The 22,590-nt window shown below is 39.4% G+C and overlaps 1 protein-coding gene across 2 annotated transcripts in view; it reads left to right on the top strand.

The window, feature by feature from the left end:
* The window catches only part of slc4a3 (solute carrier family 4 member 3), a 52,156-nt gene that overhangs the window by 23,887 nt on the left and 5,679 nt on the right, over window positions 1-22,590 (top strand). For both annotated transcript variants that reach the window (XM_018696673.2, XM_018696674.2), the window contains 15 exons: window positions 10,292-10,437; window positions 11,043-11,223; window positions 11,401-11,536; window positions 15,216-15,399; window positions 16,217-16,322; window positions 16,834-17,018; window positions 17,294-17,513; window positions 17,976-18,191; window positions 18,291-18,439; window positions 18,584-18,778; window positions 19,041-19,232; window positions 20,059-20,148; window positions 20,239-20,405; window positions 20,501-20,754; window positions 22,209-22,378. In XM_018696673.2, coding sequence (XP_018552189.1) covers window positions 10,292-10,437; window positions 11,043-11,223; window positions 11,401-11,536; window positions 15,216-15,399; window positions 16,217-16,322; window positions 16,834-17,018; window positions 17,294-17,513; window positions 17,976-18,191; window positions 18,291-18,439; window positions 18,584-18,778; window positions 19,041-19,232; window positions 20,059-20,148; window positions 20,239-20,405; window positions 20,501-20,754; window positions 22,209-22,378 — 2,591 coding nt within the window. The remainder of the gene's footprint in view (window positions 1-10,291; window positions 10,438-11,042; window positions 11,224-11,400; window positions 11,537-15,215; window positions 15,400-16,216; window positions 16,323-16,833; window positions 17,019-17,293; window positions 17,514-17,975; window positions 18,192-18,290; window positions 18,440-18,583; window positions 18,779-19,040; window positions 19,233-20,058; window positions 20,149-20,238; window positions 20,406-20,500; window positions 20,755-22,208; window positions 22,379-22,590) is intronic.

Raw genomic sequence — 22,590 nt, forward strand, 5'->3', positions numbered from 1 at the left:
GTAGTTGAGAAATACTGATCCACCAATTCCAATGACAACTGTACAATTGTTTTAGGTTGACTATATATGTATTTGCCTTATGCCATTGTCCATTTTGACTCTGATGAAGACACACTGGATTACTTGCATTTTTTCCCTTGGACGTTTGCTTTTCTCGACCTGAGAAGCACAGCAAGGACATTCTTAATCAAGCCTGAAAATCTCTTTGGTTGTTTCTCTAAAAAAGGAAATGTTGTCAGTAAATGGCAGCAAAAAACTTTGGGCAGCAATTGAGACATCTGGATGCAAGCCAGTGACATGTACTCTCTAAACACACATATTTAATGAAGTAGCTAACATGGCAGATCATGTGTTCTGCAGATATTCTTGATATTCCTCAGCTGATAGGTAACATAGCATGAAATAAACATACTGTTGCTATGCTTCCCTGCAATTAAATATAGAGAACCATGTGGTATGTTGGTGTTGTCTTGTTGTACAGTTTAAACAGAAACCTACTGAATTATCAGAAATTCCATATTTCCATATCCCTGGTTTTACAATTTACACATACACCTTTAAAATAGAATGTAGCTGGTATGTTTCTAATGTGGCCATAATATTAGAAACACTTTTCCATGTAATGCTAGTACTAACATATGTCATTATACCACCATAAGAAAACTGTTGTGGGGAAAATATGCAAATAGCCCTGTGTGAAATACAGATTTTGTTTTCAGGTATCTATGGTATTTTCCTTTTTTTCTCCTATCTGCCAAATACAGTTTAGTAAGAAATAACAGTATTTAATAGAAATAAGATACTATCTTGTGGTACCATATGTCTAACAATGTGATGACATTGCTGGGACACTTTACTGTTGCCTGTGAACTGAAAAACTACTATAATGTTTTTTCATTGTGATTGAGAAATAAAGGCATCAGAGCAGGGTAGTGGGAGATGAGTTCCCCTGTCAAACACACACTCTGAGATGATTCAGTTTTACTTTGCATCCATACCACAAGAACATTGTGGGGTCATCTTTTTGCGGTTGCTTGTTATATATCAGCCAGTAACTAAGCTCTACCAGTTTTCCATCAGACCTCCATGATACGAAATTATATGATTTCTAGAATATTTATAATATAACTTGTCTATAGTCTTTATTACAGGAATGCAGTCATGCATTAAACATATTTTCATGTTGTTCACCTTGTGAATTAAGGCTGGCAATTAATTTTCCCAAATTTCAAAGGCTCAGTGTATGTTGACTGGTACTGAGAAATATGGCAAAATGATATGTGGGACTGTGTATGTCTGAGCAGATAAAGTAGTCAATTAATAGGTGAGAAACATCAGAATAGACTGTGGGAGAGGAGGGCAGAACACTGAATTTTCATCAGACCAAAAAATGCCATGTTAATAGAGCAAAACGAAACAAAAAAAAAAAAAGAAAAACGTAATACAAAAAAATCCCACATTTTCGTCCGATAGTATCTTCACCTGCATTTTGATTTGGAAACTTGATTGATATTTTGTAGGTAATGTTCAGTGCCCTCTGCTGGCAATTATAAGTATCACTACAGACTTGTCTTCATTTACAACATACTGAATGTTTAAATAAATAATGGCTATTTGGAATGTTACAACTGTGAAACATTCGTCCATCAATTATCTATACCACTTATCATTTGTCAGTTGTTGGGGGCTGGAGCCAATCCTAGTTGACACTGGACGAGAGGCTGGCAGGGTATACCCTGGACAGGTTGCCAGCCCATCACAAGGCTGATATACTGTATACACCGATCAGCCATAACATTATGACCACTGGTGGATGAAGTTCTGCCGAGGAACCTTTGGTCCTGACATTCATTTGGACGTTACCTTGTCACATACCACCCACCTAAATATTGTCACAAACCAAGCACACACCCCTCCAATGGCAACAACACTCCCCAATGTCAGGGGCCTCCCCCAGCAGGATAATGTTTCCACCACACCACAAAAACTTCTCAGAAATGTCTTGAGGAACACGACAAAGAGCCAAGGCTGTTGACCTGGGCTCCAAACTCCCCAGATCCCAATCTGATTCAGTACCTGTGGGACCTGCCTAATATTGCATTGGTCATACTGGGGGACCTATTTAAAACAGCTCTGACCTGTTGGGTCTGTCCTGTGGGTTGCGGGTTGGGGCCTCCATGGATCTGACTTGTTCTGGATCATCCCACAGGAGTCTGGAGGCCAGGTCAACACCTTGGGCTCTTTGTCGTGTTCCTGCACAGCAAAATCAGCAGTGTTAATTCAACACCTATTGAGTTAAATTCAACACTTTGAAAGTGTCTATATTGGTCCACACTACACAGAGTTAAAACTATACTTTTGAAAGTGTTAAATACTTCACACTATGACAGAGTTGCAGCAACTTTCTCAGTAGTTAAAATTTAACACTAGGTCAACACAGGTGAGTGTTATACAACTCTAGTGTGTCAAAAGTTAACACTATCCATATATTCTTTTTTTTTAACACTGAATAGAGTTACTGCCATATTAACACTGTAGAGGATGTAAAATTGAACTCAATATTTAACTCTTTGTAGAGTTGATCTGTATTTTAAAGACAGCATCCATTCATTATCTATATGGCTTATCCGTTAAGGGTTGTGGGGGGGCTGGAACCTATCCCAGCTGTAATTGGATGAGAGACAGGGTTCCCTCCTGTACAGATCACCAGTCCATTGCAGGGCCAACACACAACCATTCACACCCTCATTCACACCTATGGGCAATTTAGAGTCACCAGTTAACCTGCATGTGTTTGGACTGTGTTTGACATGCAAACTCTACACAGAAGAGCCTGTGACTGTGAGGCGACAGTGCTAACCACTGCACCACTGTGCAGACCAAGCATGAACTTCTGTGAATAATCTTAAAACATTATCATGTCCTCGCCTTGAAAATAAGTATTACCTCACTGTTCCATTGCCGTAAGGGACCAGTGGACTGCTATTTTTCCCATGAGCAAAATGTTACTAGATCCATTCAATTCACTTAGCAACACATGTGATACAGGGTTATTCTTTTCAATTAACTAGGCAGTACATGGCCAGTTGATTAGCTAACGCTACGTAAGCACCCAGGATATTTAGCATAAACCACCAGCTAAAATAAATAGTACTGGGTAGGTAATTTAAGATTAGATGTACACACATCAATGCTCCTGGTCACATTCGGAGTGTTGTCTGGTCACATCCAGTCAAAAATAAAGACAATAGCTGGCTGGTCTCCTGCCTCGATGCTGGAAAAAACAGACACGTTGGACCTCTGGCAATAACACTGGCTACCTAGTGAAATCAACTCTACTCTAGAGTTGTTAGCAGAGTATGTCATTTAACTCTCTGTATCAACACTGACACTGTCAGAGGAATAACTATCTTGTAGTTGAATTAGATTTTAACAAGAGTTGAAATGACTATATTTTTTACTTTCAACTCTAACACTGAAAATCTAACAGTGCTGTGTGGAGACATTTCTGAGCAGTTTTTGTGGTGTGGTGGGAGCATCATCCTGCTGGGGGAGGCCCCTGACATTCGGGAGTGGTGTTGCCATTGGGGGTGTGTGCTTGGTCTAAAACAATATTTAGAAGGGTGGTTCCTCAGCAGAACATTGTATTGTAAGATGATGAATGTTATTCACTTCAGCTGGTAGTTTTAATGTTACAGCTGATCGGTGTGTACATATAAACACATACATACATATACATACATATAAACCAATTAACCAAAACTGTTATGTCTTTGGATTGTGGGAGGAAGCCGGAGTACCAGGAAAGACACAGGGAGAACCAGGGATCAAATCTGGAACCTTCTTTCTGTGAGGCGTCAGTGCTTTTGCAGTGCACCACTCACACTCCACAGTTGAAACATTTCAGCTTTTTAAATGTAATTTCATGACCTCTTTTTGACCCTCTTCAGTGAATTGGGCATATGTATTAAGAGATATATAATTTTGCCCAGTATTTTTTCCATTCAGTTTTTTCTAACAATTATCAGTTTGCTATGAGGTTCCTTGACTGATAATGAATGACAAGGCTGTATCCTTGTAAGCCTCCAAAACAGGACAGTAAATTACTGTTTAATTTTAGAAATCTTAAACACAGATGCTGACTGTTTTTTATGCTCATGGTATATTATCTGTTACATTTGATGTTAATAGAGCATAATTATCAGTCATTTTCAAACAGCACTTTACTAATTGTAATAATATCAAAATCCCTCCTGGGCAGAAATATTTTTAACCATAGAAATCACAAAGTTGGACTTGGAACAAACAAGACTACCAATCTGCAAGAGTACATTAAAGTTGTTTATAAATTACAAATTATGTGACACACTCTTCAACTCTCAATTATGATGCAACATACTTAGCAAATCAAAACAATCTACTTGAATTAGCAAGAGTTTTGTTAAAAGCTTAATTTAAGGTAATTTATATTGGAATTTTTGATAAACAAAAAAAAATCTTGTTATTATTCACCTCTTTGAAATATTGGTCTGTGGCAACTCCCGACCATTCACAAGTTTTTCTCACTGCTGCCTATGGCTCTACTGCGGGCGTCCTGCACCTTCTGTCTCATGAAGCCAACCCACACAGCTCCTGGCTCCCACATACACTGTTAAAAATAAGTCTCCAACAAAATAACACAACGGATGGAGGACAGAAAAATGACAGTATCTACTCATTATTTCTGTAAGTGCTCACAATCTCATGTTAATTGATATGATTGTTGAGTCACAGCATCAAATGTAAGACTCACTGCAGTTGAGATTGCTAATGAGGCAATGGTAGCACCATTAGTATTAAATGTCAGATACATTTATAATCTGATTCTTCACATTAATTGTCATTGTTGACAGACTTTATTGTATGAAGTGGCTGCCCATTTATCATGTTATTTCAGGGCGGAAGCCATAGTTGATGACCTGCCACAGGAATAAATACAGAGTTAAAAAGTGAGAATAAACAGTAAGGAAAGAGTAAAGTTAGACAGAGAAAAAGAATAAAGAGAGAGAAGAGGAGACAGATGGGGAATCAAAAGCTCATGTAGCCAGAGAAAAACACTCTACCCCAGCATCTAGGGGCATTAATTAACAGAGGCTGCAGTCGATTCCCCTTCAGCATCGACCCTGCCCCTGGCCTTTCCTGCTTTACCAGAGCAGAGTAATCATTGACTGTTTAGGATCTGGAAACAGAAAACAGGGCACCCAGAGTCACTCAGAACAAGCTTTGTAGAGTGATCATTGACAGGCTGTGTATATCACCACTGTATGTCCCTCTGTTCTGTTCTGATTAGTTTGTACTTTATCTGTGCTCTTAGTGAAAAAAGCATTGCTTATTAGTATGAATTGAGAATTATTTTTTTAGTCTTTATTGTGAACTATGAGGTGTGGCTATTATATGACAAGACTGATGCTGTAATACAATTTTATTGAACATAAACATTTTTTAATGTCTTTCTCCTTCAACATACTCCCCTTTTGAATCATAACACCGCTGCATTCAGGTCTTCCATTGATCAAAGCAGTGCAGAAGGTCTTCTTCAGACAGTTGTCTCAGAACCTCTGTCGTTCTTTTCTTAACTTCTGACACAGACTCAAAACATGTTCCTTTGAGCACAGATTAGATTAGATGCTAGATCAAGTGAATAGGAAGGGTGATCAAGTACTGTGATTTGTTTCTGGGCCAAAAACTGAACTGAACTGAACTTTACGGAGAACGCAGTGTTAGCTGGCACACAGAAGTTTTGGGACAACTTTGGCACACACTTTTGTCATGTTCAAATTTTCATGCAAAATTTGCCAAACTGTCTCATTATCAATGGAGATCATTTCTGCTATCATTATTATACTGAGTCATCAATCATTTCAAATGATTTGTTCAGTTTGTTGAATGTTTTCAGAAATTTATGATGTACATGGGTGCCCAGAATGTTCATTGTCTTAGACATCCTCTCTGCCTTCACAAAATCTTTTGTGCCATTCAAACACACGTGCGTGTGACATGCAGTTTTCCCCATACAATGTACGAAAAGCTGCTGTTTTGTTCAATTTCAAGTTAATGTCGTAACTCAACTTTTAAGTTATATCATCATCATATCATTTTCCGAAGCCTTAGCAAAAACATGTGCACTTCATTCAGTAGCTAGCAGTGAACTTAAGACATCACTTACTGGAAACTTACAGCAGTTGTGCATGAATACCCAACCATTAATATATAACACTGGGTGTGACTGTGAACCGCATGGTTTTATCCTCATAAGCACAGTCTCATTATTTAATACCCATACCTCGTATGTCTGGAGGATTACTTAACTTTCCAATCACATACTAGCTGAAATTGCAAGTTGCATGTTATAGTTTGAAGTTAAAAGAGGTCAGCAACAACAAAAAATGTATTAAATGTATTTACACTCATGAGTTACCTCGCTATATAGTGGTTTGTACTGTCAGAGTATTAAAGCCTTCCATTATCCTTGGGCAAAGTGTTAGACATCACCAATTCTAAAGAATGTGGCCATGAATGGACAAGGTGAGAGGCTGAGGCCAGCTCAGACATGGCAATGACAGTAACAGGATGGAGAAGACTGATGAATGATATAGATGTCTTTAGACAAGATTACATTATGAACTTTTGCAGTAATCTATTTATAAGCTGCCTTGAAACAGAGCAGTATGACACCCACACACACACACACACACCCAAGCATGCATGTGTACAAATACAGACGGTGAGACACATAGTATTCAGGCAGCACGTTAAAGTGAGGGTACTGTTGGGTTCACACTGGTGCACCTGTTGTCAGACCACAACACCTCAGGTTTCCATGGAGATGCAAGAGACAGGAATGGTACCACTCCCTCTGATAATTAACACCATTGTATTTCACTATGCAGAGTGCCAGAGCTGATTCCTAGGTGTTATATTATTCTCCACATGTTTACTTTGATTTAGTTCTCAATATATTTTTCTGCATGTGTCTCTGTGGTGAACATGTCTGCATTTTCAGTTTAACTTCAGGTGGAGACACCAACCTTTGGAACTTGACCTTTACACCCCTGCACAACACCTTTGGAAAGTGATGGTGGCACTAAACGAAAGGCATCAACTCTTCTGCTCCAATCTTGTTTATGTTAGTTTCCCAGCAGCCAGGAGGATCAATGGGCTGTGCACATCATTAAATAAGGGTGGCTCTACCATTCAGCTGACAGGCAGGTCTCACAGAGTAGACCACCCCTTATCGATATTTGCTTTCAGAGTCGCAGCTAAAGTGAATGTTTCTACCATTTATGCATCTTTCTGATCGTGGATCCAGCAGAGAGTATAGCTCCAATTCTGCATTTTATTTGGATTTAAGGCAAAAAAAGTTTTTGTGATGTTAAGGATCTTGTGTCTGTACCTGTCCTCTGAAAATTTCTCTTTGTTGTTACTTGCTTCATACAATATCTCGTTCAGAAGTTGTAGTTACTGACCATAAGCTTTTGTTTTTCTCTTGGTTGGCTGGGAGCCACTCAGCAGCTGGTTAGTTTGGACATACGTTCTTTTGCACAACCAATACAAAGAGGTGGGCTGGTGGACCCAGGCTCTTCTGAACATTGACCCAGGGTGAGCAACGGCGTTCAACAGTCGGAAGCCCTGGATGAGCAGTGTGTTCACTCAGAGAGAGGAGGATAGGAGGAGGTACCGACCGTGGAGATGACAGATATTGAAGGACAGGAGAACCAGGTGCATGGGACCTCTGAAAAGAAGCATGCCACTGACTACCATGCAACAGATCGACGGTGCAGTGTTCAAAAAGGCTTTGGCACCACAAAGCAGCACCAACATGAGCACCACAGCTCTGTGTCCAATGTGGATGGGTTTGAGGACTTTGAAGAGTTTGTTTTGGATTTTGATGATTATGACTTGCTTGAGTCAATCCACACTCAGCTGGGGTCACCACTTGAGCCTATCCGTAAGTTGTGTGTAGTTGTGTTTCTGTGGAGGTTCACCTCTACTCTTGAGAAACATTACATTTTGGTCCATTCAATGAAGAGTTTTATATCATGCACTTTTGACATCTGTGGTGAAAGTTCTGTCAAGCCTCAGAGGTTCTGATGCAATTGTTACACAATGGGAAATTCACATGGATCAGCATTTTATTCTATTTTTATATAGATAATCAATGGGTGGTCGTTCATGTGTTTCCATTGATTGTAGCCCACTGCTAGCTTAATGGCAATATGAGGCTCATTCATGGCCACAAACAGAACAAGATTGTCCACAGTATTGATCAAATTGACATGTTGCTTGACTGGTGCTGTTTCCTGCTTTCCTATTGATCCAGTGGCACCCATTTGGCTTTGGGCTCAGCCATAGCTAGAGCGGAAAGACTTCACTTTTAAGGGCTATGTCTAGGGTTGCTTTGCAGTACGAGTGGCACTCCCTTTTTGCATAGCTTATAGTATATTTGTGTCAACATATATTCAGATGTGGCTTTTCCAGTAAGTGCATTCTCCAATTAATGCATGACAGTTACTTTTGGCCAACATGTTAATTCAATTCAATTCAATTCAGTTCAATTTAATGTTTATATTTATATAGTGCTGAATCACAACAAAAGTCATCTCAAGACACTTTTCATGTAGAGCAGGTCTAGACCATACTCTTTAAAATATGGTATTTACAGAGAGAGATCCCACCATGAGCAAGCACTAGGCAATACTGGCAAGGAAAAACTTCCTTTTAAGAGGCAGAAATCTCGAGCAGAACCAGACTCAGGGTGGGTGGCCATCTGCCTTGACCGGTTGGGTTGAGAAGGGTGTGGGGGGTAGAGAATAGCGAGAGAAGAACATCATAACACAGTTCCATGCAAAAAATGTAAAGTGATACCAGTAATACAGTAGAAGTAATGATAGTAGTGGTAATTAAAGTATTAATTGCAAAAGTAGCAATAAAACTAGTAGCAGTGCAAGTAATTTCTAATTATATGAACAAAATGACATCTTTTTCATCCAGAGTTATTTGCCCTTCATTGCCCTGGCCTGTGGTGAAAAAAACATCAGGTCTTCCAAATCAGCTTAAGTTCATACAAGGACAACCTTTAAAGCTTTTCCCTTGGGAGACTCTACAAAATGAAATACAGTCTGATTTCATCTTCATTTCCATTTCTCTCCACTTCCCCGAGGAAGGCATGACGCAGCAGAGTGGAACACTTACTGCAGCTTATGCTCACACACACACACACACACACACACACATACACACACTCTTACCTGCACTTTGGTTACCTCTGGCTGCTTGTGTAAAAGATTAAAAAAGACAGTGTTTATTTAGTAAGAAATTAAATCCAGTCATTGGCTAGTCTGACTGGTTGGCCACTGTTCCACACTGAATGCAATGTCAGTTTCTAAACAGTCCCCCAGATCTTTTCCCTGACCTTAAGTACACCAACCCCATGGCATAACTTAACCATGTGTGCCAGTGATTTTGCACGTTACAGCGTAATAATGACAAATTGCTCTGCCAACACTTCCACCCTTAGATCTTGTTGCTAACGGCCTCCTTGGAAACATGAGAAGGGAGAGGTTCCAAAATAGTCCCTTGTGCATTAGCATCATCCTCTAACAAAGATCAAAATTAAATTAATTCCAACAAAATATTTATTGCATTGAATCATGCATGTGTAGTTGCTGCAAACTGATTTTCAGACTGAAGTAAGAGGCGCACACATCATTTTCTTTGCATTTCCCAGTTCCTTTATCCAAATTAGGTGACCACCCAAGCTTCCCACTCTTTTACATGGCAAATAGTAGACATTTTGTTGCTGTAATGAGAAGACCTCCTAATTATATTAAATTCAGTAAAATATGATTTGCAGGTCAAGGAAATTAAAAATGAAATAATTCTTTTTGAACTGACAAATGTGTGGGGGTTAAACCAACCTCCTCTGTAACAGTTTCCCATGCCGCACATAGATTCTCACTCACCCATGAAGCTTTTGCCTTCTATTACTGGATGTTCCTCTCTCAGCTGGAAACCTAAACAGACATATAAATATGATTTCTGATTTTCCAGCATGGAGCACATTTTCTGACTTCGAAAGGATGTCTGATTTGTTCAAAATCCTAAAAGAGCATTTTATACTGCTGCACATAAACTGCTCCCTGGTAGGTTGGTTTCTGAATGAGTCACCAAGCTGGCCTCCTAAAATGTAGACATCACTATTTAGCAATGCTGACCTTTCGCTTTCTGACTTAAAACACTTGTGGCTGTTCAGGTCACAGATTTGAGGACAACCCCGGGGTGAGGCGCCACCTGGTGAAGAAGTCATCCCGATGTCAGGTGACACGGACCAGCAACAGTTCCACACCACTATCCAGCCTGAAGAAGAAGAAGAGAGCTGCAGAAAAGAAAACTCATGAGGTTTGTAGTGTGCTCACAGCAATGCTTTCCCAACCAGTTGTATTAGTCTGCATACTGACCACTTCAATATGCAGACAACATGACAACATTTACACTAGTTGCGTTTATTCAGTATTACTGAATAAAGTCAGTATGAAGAATGTGAAAGCAAACAACTGCTTATTAACACATCCAGCAGGCTGTGTGCAACAGTAACATTCAGTGGAAGCCGTATCTGTGACCATTCAACAGATTGTCCAATATCCAGTCTCCTTGTTGCTCTGGTTTGGTCTCCAACTCCTGAGAAGAATCTGGCTCTTTAGTTGTTTCTTGCTAATTGCTACATCTGCCAGCTATTTGGTGCTAGGCTGGTGCCATACTGTGGATTTATCTATTGGTTTTTAGCTGAAAACTATTATCAGTTCACAGTTTTTTATTTGTTCCTAGACACTTGATTCTGTAGTATTAACAACTTGAAAGATTCAGGTCTTCCCCTCAGAGTCACACAATATTAAAATATTGTACTCAGCTGGTGAACGTAATGTTATCTTTGACAAAACATATGAAATGTAAAGCCATGCATTTTGTGCTCTGGTGCATACTTTTATGCCCTGCTTTATCTGTAGTTGTTTGTGGAGCTGAATGAGCTTATAGTGGAGAAGGATCATGAAATGCGCTGGAAGGAACGGGCTCGCTGGATCAAGTTTGAAGAGGATGTTGAGGAGGACACGGATCGCTGGGGCAAACCTCATGTGGCCTCACTCTCCTTCCGCAGCTTGTTGGAGCTTCGTCGCACCATCACTCATGGTAAAAAGCTACAGTGTATTTTTGGCTACATTTTTTCCAAACAGAAATACATAAGCTTGAAAATATTTCTCCTGATTAACATTCTCCCTGGGATTACCAGGTAATGACAAACCTTCTGGACAAACCAGTCTCAGCAGCCATTTTCTCCCCCCTTCCTCCTGTACCTTCCTGCCCTAGGTGCCATCCTTCTGGACCTTGAGCAGAACTCTCTGCCTGGAATTGCTCACCTGGTGGTGGAGACGATGATCATCTCTGATCAGATCAGAGCAGAGGACAGACCCAGTGTTCTACGTGCTTTGCTTCTCAAACACAGGTCAATAACCAGTCTTACACTGACTTGAATATTTAGAGGACATCTAATTTGATGTTCTTGGCTGAAAGAGAGAGGTGAAAGTACACAGCAAAGTTGCCAGTGTTAAATTTTCAGTGTTAACTGACATTAACATTGGTCAGTGTTATTTTAGCACATTTTATCAAAACTAACACCCCTAGAATAAATTCCTGAAAGCAAGGAAACTCTGGTTCGAGCCCTGGTTCGCCCGGGGCTTTCCCGTGTGGAATTTACATGTTCTCCCTGTGCCTGTGTGGGTTCTCTCTGGGTACTTCGGCATCCTCCCACAGTCCACAGACCATGCACATTATGTTAACTGGTGACTCTTAATTGCCCATACACAGTGAAAGTGCCAGTGTTCATTTTTCAGCTCTTACAGTGTTGAAATAACTCTGGGTGAGTGTAAAAACACTTTTAAAAGTGTTAATTTAACACTGAAAAGAGTGGACATATAGACACTTTTCTAGGGATATATTGGCAATTTTGCTGTGCACTCACTGTTGGATGATAAGAATATGCTTCTATTATGAATGTTGTTTTTGTGAGTTAAGCCTAAACAGACCCTCCTGCTTACAGTTTAGGTTAGTTTAAGCAATACCAGCCATTTCTGTCAGGTGGGAATAATCCCTAAGTTACCTGACTAACCCTTGACTCCTGCCTCATCTGACAGGTTCCAATTTAGTTTGTTCTTTATCCATGTAGAGCAGACCTGTTAGTGTATGGCAGTGTGGATGCAGCTTTGTTTACATGTTAATTGTGGGTTGGCAGCAATGAGGAGTCAAACTACTCTCTCTGTTCTGCCTCCTCATTAATCATTATTCTGTAATGGGTGTTTTCAAAAAAAGAAAAAGAAAAAATTCAGGGTAACTGAGCAGGGAATTTCCAAAAAGTGACATTTAACAAGACTTTGCTCATTGTAAATGTCAAGACAGCACTGTAGATGCACTGCCTCTTAAAGCCTAGGGCCTTCATATTTAAAATGAAATACTTCTTTGAGTTAGATGTCCTGATCCTTTGATTTGTGGTTTTGTTAAAGTAATCCGTTTCATACACGTAAGAGTGGGTTTCAGTCTGATGTTTATTAGTGTGAGACCTTTCAAAAAAGTATGAACTTGAAACCAGAATTTCCAGATTTTTAAATCCATGCTCATTACGTGTCTAAAATTTGTGGTTTGAGATGAGACAGATGTAAAATCCATTTAAGATGATAGGAGACTAAACATCAAGTTATTTGGGTATCTTCATTCCAAAAGTTTTCTTCTTGCCAACAGAGAGGTGCTTTGTGTTTTCTGTATGAGTAGGTTCTTTCCAGCCGGCTGAGTTAGCCAAGGTCAATGGCGTTGTTGGAAATTATTGGGTGTGATGCTGTTAAACCAGCAGAAGCGGAAGTGTATGGGGGTAGATTTTGGAGAGGGGATAGACTGTAGGACACTGCAACTTGCTTTCAGGATCTTGCTTACCCCAAAAGAGAGACAAATCTAGTCAACTGATCCCACTTTTCTGTATGAGTGCTCACAAAACAGAGAGAGACAATTGTTGCATCAGAGCCTGTGTACTGCTAAATATACTTAAATAGCATGTGGAAGTAATACATGTGACATGTCATCTCCTAGCTATCTCTAGCTCTCTCAAATGGTTCCCACTTATTGATTGGCACTTGTATTGACACGCCAACTAAACTGATCAATGGAACAGTGTGCTACACATAGAGCTTTATAGATTTTTCAGAGTTACATAATGAAAAAACAAGTTATTTATAACTAAATGTTGACTGTCAGACTAAATTACCAGATGAGAGATAAGGACAAAAATACACGGAATGGCGCCCTGAGTGAGCCCTTATGCTCGCTCATTTTACTGTTAATATTTTGTTTCACTTCAGGGATCACTTTAAATGTTATTCAAACACCAATCACTAAACTGTCACTACAAACAAGCTAATGATATAGCTCCAGAGATTTGCTTCCATCAGTTTTGGAGCTTTTGATTGCACTTCCTTAGCAGATTGAGTTGTCCTGGAATTACATATGTTCAGATTTTAATTTTTCTGCAAACTTTAATGACTTCTTATCTATGTTAGCTTAAAAGCTCTTAACTTTTGTTGTGTGATAAGACCAAAACAGTGATTAAATGGACACTGGAGTGGTATTTTTTTTAAATTGTTGTTTTCATGATCAAAACAACTGTCACCCAGACCTGTTTTAGTTTTATTTTTAAAGAAATTCATCCTTTTGGATAGATGCAAGATAAGCTTAGCCAGCTTCTTACTACCAGGCCATCTTTCACAGCCTTTCCACATAAATTTCCAGCATGTCACTGGCTGCTTCAACATGGAAAAAAACACTCTGTTATTAGAGTCATCACTAGTCTGAGATATCAGATTTATGACGTGGAAAGAAAGTGCAGCTAAAATGTAGTTCATCGGCTTACTCAGACCATTTTAAAGATCCTTTGGAAACATCTCAAGCACAATTCACTTTAGTGTCACACCTCATTCTTTTGTCTCTGGGTTCTGTCGTGTCCAATTTAAGCACCGTCTTATTGGACCATGTGGGCCTAATGAGTGAGATGATGTCACCAGTGGACTGTTTAGTGATGTAATGAGCCTGTGTTAAAAAATTTGGCTTGTGTGTATAAATACCTCACTTTCAGGGGGAGAAAACGTGCTTACCCTCACATGCATGTGCTGATAGTAAGACTACACAGATTAGTCTCTGGCTGATTTATTGATGTTCTAATGCAAACATCACATTTGAAAAAACGTCAACTCAAATTTTCTCATAACAGCTTTCTAATTAGCTTGACCTGAAAAGTGGTTTAGATAGGGTTAGGGTTAGGTGGAGAGGTGGAGAGATAACAGGTAGTTATTTCTCCAGTTTCTGACATTTTTGAGAAAAAACATTCAAGCCTTAATGTTCATTCTTGACCTTGGAAACAGTTTGACAAAACAATCTTTAAAGGAACTGTACTCTCCATCTGTAAATTCCATTCACATATGAAGGCTTTGGTTTGACATTGAAAGTACAGAAAAAAACAAGTGATGTATGTTGTAAAGATCTAAATAAACAGCATATTGTGATATCAGTGAAGGAAAGATAAGTAATATTTTGTCAAATTGTTGCAGAAGCATGTGTTATTCCCTCCACTATGCTGCTATGATGGTTTGTAATTTGCTTTAACTGGTTGAAGATAAATCTGCAATGCTGAGTTTGAGTAATTGTACCAGTGTCTTCCAGATAAAGCGGGAATTAAACTTAGCTGTTCGGGCCATATTAGAAGAAATCAGAAATCCAACCCAGCACTATCTAGCAGTGGGACTCGATAGATGCAATTTTGCAATCCTAACTGACTGACATTCATGGTTCCCAGAATGTGTATCCTCATAGTTTAATGACTGGTGATCCCTTGACATTTTCTCTAACATAGTGCCACCATGATGTTGACATTTTGGGATCAAAATAACATGTCTGAATAATCACTGAGTTCCAATATTTGGTGCAGGCCAGGATGAATTGTAATAGATTTGGTGATCCCATAACTTTTAATCTTGAACTATTTGTACTTTAACTTTACATTCCCATCAACCTTGGCCATACTTTTGTACCTACATCCTTACAAAGTTGCCAGCATGTTGACTGTTATTCGTGTCTCCCCCCCACAGCCATCCGAGTGATTTCAAACATCGTTTTCACCGCCACCACTCATCCAGCAGTCTTCATGGTAGCTTCAATCACAACCACATCCCTGACACCAATCTGCCACTAGTGGCTGAAGAGCATGATGAACACCAGGATAACAAAGGACCAGTATACGACCCCAAACAAGATGTGTTTGTCAGCCTGTTTGTAAGTTTCTGTGGTTTTTCGGGGGGGTTGTTTGTTTTTTTTGTTATGTTTTTTAATGGGCATTTTTGGTCCTTAACTGTAAAGCAACCCCATTCTTCACACTTCATTTACTGTGTCAATCTGAGAGGCTGGTGACAAAGATCTGAGAGATCTGAGATCTGGTTGATGATAGACTGTGATGTAGTTGAAACAGTGCAGGCAGACTGCACAGTAAACACAATTTATGAGAGCCAAAGTGATTAACCACTTTTGACTTAGAACCTACTTGGATAATTGAACTCAGCCATCTGAGTGGACAGAGATAAAAGCAACACTGAGCTGCACTGTTCTAGTTTATGGTTTGCATTAAGTATCAGCAGTAAACGTAGATTTAAGCATAATTACACTGTAGTCCTGATGTGAGGCCTATGGCTCTTGCATTGCTCTTTGAAACACCCCTCCATGAGGTCAGAAGTCGTGTAGGTGGTTCTTGAAGTCATAGAAAACAAACCTCCCTGGGCCACATGTGTAGAATTATCTTTTTAGTCAGCTTACAGGTGTTTTTAGTCAAAGTTTCTTGATGCATTAACTGTGAAAACGTGGCTTAAAATGTTGGTAAATTTAAAACAGCCTCTCTTCAGTCTCTTCAAATGTAAAGAACCATTTACACAGTTGGGTGGTTTAAAATGAATTGCACTAGTAAATTATTGTTCATACATACATTACCATCCCCACAATAACTGCACATTATTGGTCCCATGTTATGTCTCATTATCGTGTCACATCATGTTGGTCAGAACAATAAAATGGATAATCTTTGCACTGGTCTTTCTCCAAGAAATCTCTCCACCCTCTGCCTCCTGAGAGCCATCCAGCTGCAGCCAGATCCATGAAACTACTCGCCAAGATTCCCAAAGATGCTGAAGCTGTCATTGTTTTAGTTGGTAAGCTCAGTGAGTTTTGACAAAGGATTAGTGAGAGGAATTATGTTTTATTTGTTTTTATAAACTGCTAAGAGATGGATCTGCTTGTTGTAAATTCTCTATTAGTTTGGGCCTGAAATATTGAAATTATTAAATAACATCAGAATAATGCCATAATGTTTTGATACTACTAACAGTATCCTATTTCTTTGCATTCTGATCAGCTTTCTCCTTAACTCTAATTTGTCGTGTTGAACTGCCATTAATGTCAAGTCAATACTTCTACAGCTGCTTTGCTGTGTCCTGTGACGACATGGAAAACTTTAACTGTAAAGCTGCATGATGTTTTCATCTGGTGTTAACAGAAAATTAGCTCTACAGCAGCTGATTTATTCCTGTTTTGATATTTGAGAATAAACAGATGAATAAACATACTTTAAGCCAAAGTGCAATCACAGATTCTGTTTCTGATGTGAAGCTGTGGAAAATCACTAATAACTAAACAGCGTGTGTTTTTTATTTCCCCTGTCAGGCTGTGTTGAGTTTCTGGAGCAGCCAGCCATGGCTTTTGTCAGGCTGAATGACGCTGTGCTTCTGGAGTCTGTGCTGGAGGTCCCAGTCCCTGTTCGCTTTATTTTCGTCTTGCTTGGTCCCAGTCAGTCCAACATGGACTATCATGAGATTGGACGTTCCTTCTCCACTCTCATGTCTGATAAGGTAGACATAAAATTCTCCTTATTTCATTCAGAGGAAACAAAGCATGATAAAACTAAAAATATCAAATTGATAAATGCAAACAGGACATTAATTATCTCACTCACAGTAAATAAATAGCTATTTGGATACTGTAGCATAAGTAATTACTGTCCACTACTGATATTTTTAAGTTGTCAATCCTTTTTTCAAACCCTGGGCCAATGGTGTATAACTTATATCTTGAATTTCCTTTCTCTAGCATTCTGGTGTTGACATGTAGTTGTATTTACCTGTAGAACTTCCATGAGGTGGCCTACTTTGCTGATGACAGACAGGACCTCCTGAACGGTATCAATGAGTTCTTGGACTGCAGCATCGTCATTCCACCCTCAGACGTGGCAGGCAAAGACCTCCTGAAGACAGTGGCTGATTTCCAGAAGCAGATGCTGCGCAAGAGGAAGGAAAGAGAGCTCAAAAAGCACCACTCCTCAGTTGGAATGGTGCAGGACAACAAAGGTGCTCAGTCAAATTTCTTGAGAGCCTATTCCACATCAAATCTCTGATTAAAGTACTTTTTTTGAATGAGACATTTCTGGTTTTGCAAACCAGTAGTTCTGCAATGCAAACACATTTTTTACAGCTAGAAATCACTTAGCAAAAAAGTGTGATGAGTTGCAATGATTAGTCAATTAACTGAATACTGAATCAACAGAAATTAATTACCATCTATTCTGATAATTGTTTTAAAAATGCCAAACATCTGGTGGTTCCAGGTTCTCAAATGTGAAAATGTGGTGCATTTTTTGTTCTTACATGTATTTTCAGCTGTGGAATAATACACATGTGGTGCTCTTAGGAGAATCTAAGGCAGCAATATACTTCTATAACTACAACTATAAAAAAATATTTTTGTTGTACTATTATTATGATCAGTAGTAGTTTCTTCATGTAATGGTGCTTGTAAAAAAAACTCTCTAGAGGTAAGTCCAGAGGAAGAGGAGGAGGGAGACCAGGAGGTAGACCCGTTAAAGCGCTCTGGGATCCCATTTGGAGGACTGATCCACGACATTCGCCGCCGCTACCCACACTATGTCAGTGATCTAAAAGATGCTGTGGACATGCAGTGCATTGCCGCTGTCATCTTCATCTACTTTGCGGCACTGTCACCCACTATAACCTTCGGAGGCCTGCTGGGTAAACTGAAACTTTGAATGACATAAGGATAATTTGATTCCACATTATTTTGATAATTCTGTGTTCTGAAGATGTTTTTTTATGTGTTTTTGCGTACAGGAGAGAAAACAGAGGGCATGATGGGAGTGACTGAACTTATTGTTTCAACTGCAACTCTTGGAGTTATATTCTCGCTGCTTGCTGGTCAACCTCTTCTCATCATTGGCTTCTCAGGACCCTTGCTGGTGTTTGAAGAAGCCTACTATAAGGTACTCTACCTGTAAAGTGCAGAAATCAGGAATGTATTTTACCTGCACCCACACCCACACAGCATATCACATACTCCAGTGTTTCTGGTACATAATTTTGTTTTCCTTGAACATGTACCTAATACTCTGTATCTTTTCACTCAGTTCTGTCAGGCTCACAATTTTGAGTACCTGACTGGTCGAGTGTGGATCGGTTTCTGGCTCATCTTCATCGTCCTGGTGATTGTGGCAGCAGAGGGCAGCTTCCTCGTCCGCTACATCTCGCCTTTTACCCAGGAGATTTTTGCTTTCCTTATCTCCCTTATCTTCATCTATGAGACTTTCTCCAAGCTCATAAAGGTAACTACCTCAGACAGCTCACTGAGCTCTGTAAGACTTGGGACAACATAACACTTTTTATGAATACGTTCCTATTAAAGGATACCAGAATTTTTTCAATTATTATAATTTTTTATAATTACTACTACTGATGCATGTTGCATGAACTGTGTTTATAAATGAAGTTCACAGCCAGGATTAAGATTTAATCCTTTCATTTTCCTGTCTGCAAAAAGTCATTACAGTCAGTCACTAGAGGATGAATTGAGGCTCTTGTTCCCAGGTGTTTAAGGAACATCCACTGATGGCAATGTACCCAACTGACTCCACACTAGCTACTGGGCTTCGAGATACTGATGGCCCCATCTTCAACCAGCCCAACACTGCTCTTCTCTCCTTGGTTCTTATGATGGGCACTTTTTTTGTTGCTTTCTTCCTCAGGAAGTTCAGGAACAGTCGATTTTTAGGTGGCAAGGTAATCTTTTAAAAACTTTTAACTCAAGCTGTCAATATCAGACCTCTCATGTACATTTAATAGTACCCTGTGGAGCTTTCTTTTGAGAAGATGAAATTATTTATACAATCAGTGTTTCTCACTAAGATGCACAGATCCTTGAGACCTAACAAATATGCTGCATTTCATTTCTCATAAAGCATTAGCAAAACCAATTTTGTTTTTTTTTAACGTTCATTAGTTAGTCTTCTTCATCCCTAATGGGTCTGCCACTTTGCAACGCTTTGTGGCATGTTATTGCCACGAACTGATGAGCTGTAAAACCTTCTGCAGGACCTATGTCACCTGATGCATACATGAGATGCATAAAAATATTGCTGTGTAGCACTACTCGTGGTTAAGAACTCCACAGAGCACCTTTAAAACCACTTACTTAAAGAATCAATACAAGTGGCAATGTGTACTGCAACTACACATTTTATTTCAAATTTTAAAGATCACAAGAGTGTCTTGGATATCAACAAAGAAGCTGTATTTACTGGGTCTCTATAGGCTCTCCATGTCTATCTAATTTACGTCATGTTCATGCCAGCAACAATGGAAGAATAGCCAAGACAGTCTGAGGAGAAGTGGGCATGTCAATAGTATAATTTGCATTTTGTCATAGAAGAACTTGAAGCTCAATAATATTGATACATCAATACTGATACACATGCTTTGACTTGTTTGTAGTTCACCTCTGGCTTGTGTGTGTTTTTTGTGGCTTTTTTTTATAAACTTTTAATATGACTAGAAGTATGCTGACCATTGACTTGCTTCAATTTATTTTGTTTCTCAATGTCCCCAGGCCAGAAGAATCATTGGTGACTTTGGCATCCCTATCTCAATTTTGGTTTCAGTGTTGGTGGATTACTCCATTACTGACACTTACACACAGGTAACAGTTAATCACATCAGTCACAGTAACAGTTAAACTGCATTTCAAATCTTTTCTGAAAACTTAAATATTACCATTATCTGCTTTTAGAAACTCAATGTGCCATCAGGTTTTTCAGTCACATCCCCTGACAAGAGAGGTTGGTTCATCAGTCCCTTTGGTGATAAGCAGCCCTTTCCAACCTGGATGATGGGAGCAAGTATTGTACCTGCCCTTCTTGTCTTCATCCTCATCTTCATGGAAACTCAGATCACTTCGTATGTAGAGTGTGATTATGTATAAGAATATCTGTGTGCTAATGTATACTTTTTATAAATTTCCACCTTTTAAACATTTTCCACCAATCTCTCAGATTGATAGTCAGTAAGAAGGAGCGTCGCCTGGTTAAAGGCTCGGGTTTCCACCTGGATCTGTTGCTCATTGTCATCCTGGGTGCCATCTGTCCCCTTTTCGGCCTGCCGTGGCTCACAGCAGCCACTGTTCGCTCTGTCACTCATGTCAACGCACTCACAGTCATGAGCAAGGCCACGGCGCCTGGCGAGAAGCCCATGATCCAGGAGGTGAAAGAGCAGAGGCTAACTGGGCTTCTTGTGGCTGTGCTTGTTGGTAAGCAGAAAAGGGAGGATGGAAGTGTGGGGTGCCAGATGACCATCATAAAATGTCCAATCATAGCTTAGCAACTGTAGATGGGCACACAGGCCTGTCAACACTTTGGATTTCTGACTGGTGTCTTTTTTTTTTTTTTTAGCAGAATTTATAATACTGTTATCAACTCAGTGCTGTTCTTTATTTGGTTTAGGGAAAATAACATGTCAGGAACACAAAATTGTGTTAGCATCACATTTGCCAAATAATCAGCTAGTCCTCATCCTCAGTGCATGTCTTCTTGTAAAAGTAAGGCATACAGTTTGAAATTACTAATATTTAAAAATAACTCTAACAACTGTGTTACCTGTCCAAGTAAGTTTTTCTGTAGTAGGCATCTAAGCCATCCAAGGGTTATGTTGTATGTAACATTATGATTACACTTTTCTCTACAATACTGTACATGTTGCTTTAGCCCCAGTCTTTAAACATAATATTATGCACTTAGGACTCTTTTACATGGTTCTTATTTCCAAATAAACCAGCTGAAGACATTAATAAGCCAGGGTTTTAGCATTAGCTTACACTATCTACAGCTGAAAAACTGCTAGCTAGAAATGAGAAGCCAACTTTTGTTTACTACTGAGTGAAGCTGGAGACCCATTGACTTGAGTGTTAAATCTGCCACTGTTACCACAGTAAACAGTGCAAATACGAGCCGTGCTAGAGGAAAACGCCTGACATGCAAAGCAGCAATAACCAAGGATGACTGGCTGGTGAAATGCTCCATTTGAATACCTTGAGAAAACTTATTTTGTCTTTTTAAATCTTTATATGAGTGCATTATATTTTTCTGCAACTTTAATTACAGTGCTGGAACTTCCAGGCAAGTATTTGCTGTGAAATGCAAATGTGAGCTAGAAGGTACAGAGTGGCACTTCTGCAGATCAGCATGTCTAGACATTCATGACATATGAATCAACCCATGCAGTGACTTCAAATGATTTCACATTCTATTAACAAATAATCTTATAAATAAATCAAAACATTTTTTTTTTTTTTTTTGCTAAACTCATGTCTGACGTTGTAACATTGTTTTTTATCCATCTCTTATCCATTATGTTTTGCCTGCAGAATATCTTGTTTCAGTTAAGTTAGGGTTCCCAAAGTAGTCTTAAGTATAATTTGATCCAGTCTGGGTATATAACCATAATGAGTCATGATGATTGTTGAGCTTTTGTTTGATTGAAATGCTGTTTGGATTAGGAATAAGACTTTTGGATTAGCTTCAACCAAGACATATGAACAGTGAACATGTTTCAAATAAACAGCACTGACAGTGTATTTGTCATGAGGGCTGTTCCCCCGTTGAATGAATAATTCTCTCCACAGTTGCATTTTAGTGTGCATTTTTGTGTTTCAACAACAATAATGTCATTTGAAAACCTCACTTTTAACCCCATTCTACCCATCAGGCATGTCCATAGTGATGACAGATGTGCTCCGCCTCATCCCTCTGGCTGTGCTCTTTGGTATCTTCCTGTACATGGGGGTCACCTCTCTTACGGGCATTCAGCTGTATGAACGCATCACTCTTATGGTCACGCCTGCCAAGCATCACCCTGACCACATCTACGTCACCAAGGTAACACAAGCAGTGTTGAATGTTTACATGCCCTCGTCTTGTATTATTAGTGGTAAGATGAAGAAGCCAAACCCAGAAGAGTGGTAACTGCAGCAGAGTCCAGGCAGCCAGAGACCAGGGGGTGGGGGGTGGGGGGGTTAATCCTTAACTTTTTAACTAACTTTGTACAGAAATAACAGAGTGGCTTGAGGAGTTAACGACATAACAGAACA

Source organism: Lates calcarifer, linkage group LG1, assembly GCF_001640805.2.
Source record: "Lates calcarifer isolate ASB-BC8 linkage group LG1, TLL_Latcal_v3, whole genome shotgun sequence".
Classification (NCBI taxonomy): Eukaryota; Metazoa; Chordata; class Actinopteri; family Centropomidae; genus Lates; species Lates calcarifer.